This window comes from Saccostrea cucullata, unplaced genomic scaffold, assembly GCF_032062105.1.
Source record: "Saccostrea cucullata isolate Sc308-1 unplaced genomic scaffold, CSIRO_AGI_Scuc_v1 ctg376, whole genome shotgun sequence".
NCBI lineage: Eukaryota > Metazoa > Mollusca > Bivalvia > Ostreida > Ostreidae > Saccostrea > Saccostrea cuccullata.
In genome coordinates this window covers 440,572-443,585 of record NW_026933720.1, presented here as the reverse complement: position 1 = coordinate 443,585, position 3,014 = coordinate 440,572, and the positions used below count along the sequence as shown (strand labels likewise).

The window sequence follows — 3,014 nt, the reverse complement described above, 5'->3', positions numbered from 1 at the left end:
TTAGATATCAAAAATGCCAAATAGATTTTTACACGAGGTCTCCCATGTCAATTTCAATCATTGCAACGCGTAACATTATTCAATTATTATCATTCATTTATTAACGTGGGTCTTTTGTAATCTACATTATTTAAATGGTAAAATTAACCAGATAATTATAATAATAAGCTAACAAGATCAAAGACAATACCATAGAATCTTTCATATTTGGCAATTAACATTATATGCAAGTACTAGTATTATTGAGATGATAGCATTTTCTTTGCTCTAACTTGAACTAATTAGCTTTCCATATATTTAAATTAGATTAGATTGACCAGATTGGGAAGAATACAGTTTTTTAAAAGAGAACGCTTTACCTCCTGTTACTTTGTAATATTAATCCAATCAAACAACCCATGTTGACTATATGTTTCACGTTTGAAATTTCAATACTTTTACAATACTTTTTCAATACCTTTCCTTATACGACAATGCAAAATAGAATTGTCATTCAGTTTTCAATAACATTGATATTCTGCGTGAATCCACAAGTCTAAGTCTTAGAGAAGTGTGTCCTTTAACTGAATTTTGCTGGGGGATTGTGTGTAGTTTATCCATTTTCGTATACATTGCGATAAAGAGTGGAAATTCCCCTTCTAATGCTGGTAAGTTGAATTTCTCGTTAAATATTTCCTTAAGAAGTAATATTAAACTTGCCCCCAGAACTTTCTATGTACCAGAGATCACGATTAATTGATCTATGTAAAAAACTTTGCACTTGTGCCAAAGTGATTTTTGTGCAACATTTAAGAATATCATAAATGTCTGTCACGTGATCTTCACAGTCATGTGACATCACAAAAATGCTGTATTATATTACCTGATTTAACTTTTATCTCAAAGTCACTGGAATTTCAAGCAAGGATTACAAAATATATTGAAATTAAAATCTAGCTGAAAATAAAATGTATATCTTTAAGGCATTTTAAGCCATCGGACAGCCTTTTCATGACTGCGTTATGTTTTTTTTTTTTTTTTTTTTAAATATATATATATATAATTTTTGAGATCGATCACTGTTCTTTACTAGTATCTTCTCGACACTCTTTAATACGGTAAACAACAACAACAACAAAAAGTAGGTGGTAAACAATTTTTTTTACAATGTCCAACATCTCTCTTTTAAGACAATATCTAACACAAATGGTTGATGGATATATTTTATTTCAAAGATAAAGTGTGTTATTTTTTGGAACACACGACACAGGTGATTTCCCATCCGTTATAGTACGGCGGACACTTCAGGCTACCACAGCGGGCCTCCACCAGGTAGAACAGGTACCCGTTGTGGTTCTGGTGTCCCGCCACTGCGGCCCGGGGGTTCTGATCCACACAGGAGTAGGTGGTGGCCGCCTGGTGATTGTATCTACCAGACATCAGGTAGCCAGAGTACTCCTTTCTCCATCCGCGAAAACAGGAAGTTCTCGCTATGAATAAAGGGGATTCAGTTAAAGGAACAAGCAAAACAGGATTCAAATACAGAGTATTTTTTCAAAGTCAAATAATTTTTTACCAGATATATTCAAGGCGACAAAGAAGCAATATAGAAAATTATATAAGAAATGCTAGTAAAAATATATAAGTACACGTATAATGCTTTCAGAAATCTTCATTTCTTTTTTTTTCTTTCTTTTTTTTTGGCCAATGGGAATAAAATATCATTATTTCACCATTTGAAATTGCTATAAAATTTGTGTCACTTGTTAAGTTTAAACATTATGCATACACACTGCGATTTATTTTACTATATGTATATTGAATACGAGAAAAACCAAATTGAAGTCTACAGTTCATAATTCCATCGATGTAATCTTGACAAACCTGGAATAACCATTACGTCTTTCCCTCTGCGAGTCTGACAGACAGCACATGGCACATCTTGGTCGTGAAGATGAGAATAGATGAAACCATGATAAAATTCGTATTCAGCTCCGTAGATAAATCCTCTTGGGGCATCTGTTCTTCCGTTATGGCGTCTCCACTGTGGGCGTTTAGGTAAACAGAGGGGCTCCACTGCAGCCCCAGAATGGGAATAAAGGGATCCGCCAGCAAAACCTTCAAAGCAAGATAATAAAAAAGAGATTTCTTATTTTTAAAGTATGGAATTGGAATTTTAATTAAAGTTAGTAAGAACAGAGTTGTGTTTCATCCTGTATTTGAATTAGTGGTTTGATGTCAATTACAATTTCAATTATCCAATTTGATTAAACTCTAAGAATGTTAATGTCTAAATGAATTATGCATATTTAATTGAGAAACATTTAATATTTTATTGTTATATATAAGGAAATGTTTTGCTTCGACAAAATCATGAAGAACAAATAAGAAAGTTATTTTCCATTTCTAAGCAACATTGAACATACTACCGGTCTCCCCACAAATTTTTATTTACAAAAAATAGAAATTTTGGTACCACAACTTCTATGTAAATAATTTTTTTCTGCAAAAAAAACTATCTACCTGAGTAAATTTTTCTGGCACTTCTGGGACAACTATTGTGACCCCAGCGAGTATACACAGATCCCCCCGCTGAGAAAGAACTGTCCACGTGTCTAACAAAGGCTACTGACAAAATCAACACCACGCAAAGAGAGGAAATGGAAACCATCTTAATGTCAATGAAATTGAAGGAATCTACGAAAAATATCATTTTTCATGTTATAATAAGGAGGTATATCATATATCTTAAAATAATCAGTTATACAGCATAGGTGTCAGCGGTTTTACAATAGAAAATAGTTAATATAAAGGAATCAAAAATGTTTAGCTAGTATTTATTGAACTTTTTTGCAAGCTCGAGAGCTCCTGCACTTCTTCAGCCAACTCGTACTAATGGTAACCAATATAAGTTCAATAACCCTTTAATATGTAATTAAAATCTACAATTATTCACTGCATACCATGAGAAAATGAAAATAAGGGTTATGAAAATGATGTTGAAATAAATCATCCTTAAAATATGCAAGTAAGAT

At 32.5% G+C, this 3,014-nt stretch overlaps 1 protein-coding gene across 1 annotated transcript; it reads right to left on the bottom strand.

The window, feature by feature from the left end:
• Positions 1-1,184: 1,184 nt before the first annotated feature.
• LOC134239074 (short-chain collagen C4-like) lies at positions 1,185-2,676 on the bottom strand. The gene is made up of 3 exons (XM_062721230.1): positions 2,503-2,676; positions 1,864-2,097; positions 1,185-1,469 (listed from the first exon to the last, which is right to left on the bottom strand). The coding sequence occupies exons 1-3, from the start codon at positions 2,648-2,650 to the stop codon at positions 1,225-1,227; spliced, it is 627 nt and encodes a 208-aa protein (XP_062577214.1). The 5' UTR covers positions 2,651-2,676; the 3' UTR covers positions 1,185-1,224.
• Between the last annotated feature and the right edge of the window lie 338 nt (positions 2,677-3,014).

Excerpts from the sequence above, each read along its gene's own strand:
- LOC134239074 (XM_062721230.1), bottom strand. The coding sequence starts at position 2,650 with ATGGTTTCCATTTCCTCTCTTTGCGTGGTGTTGATTTTGTCAGTAGCC. Across the intron at positions 2,098-2,502 it reads TGCCAGAAAAATTTACTCAG|GTTTTGCTGGCGGATCCCTT; the intron begins GTAGATAGTTTT and ends CTTGCTTTGAAG. Across the intron at positions 1,470-1,863 it reads AGACGTAATGGTTATTCCAG|CGAGAACTTCCTGTTTTCGC; the intron begins GTTTGTCAAGAT and ends CTTTATTCATAG.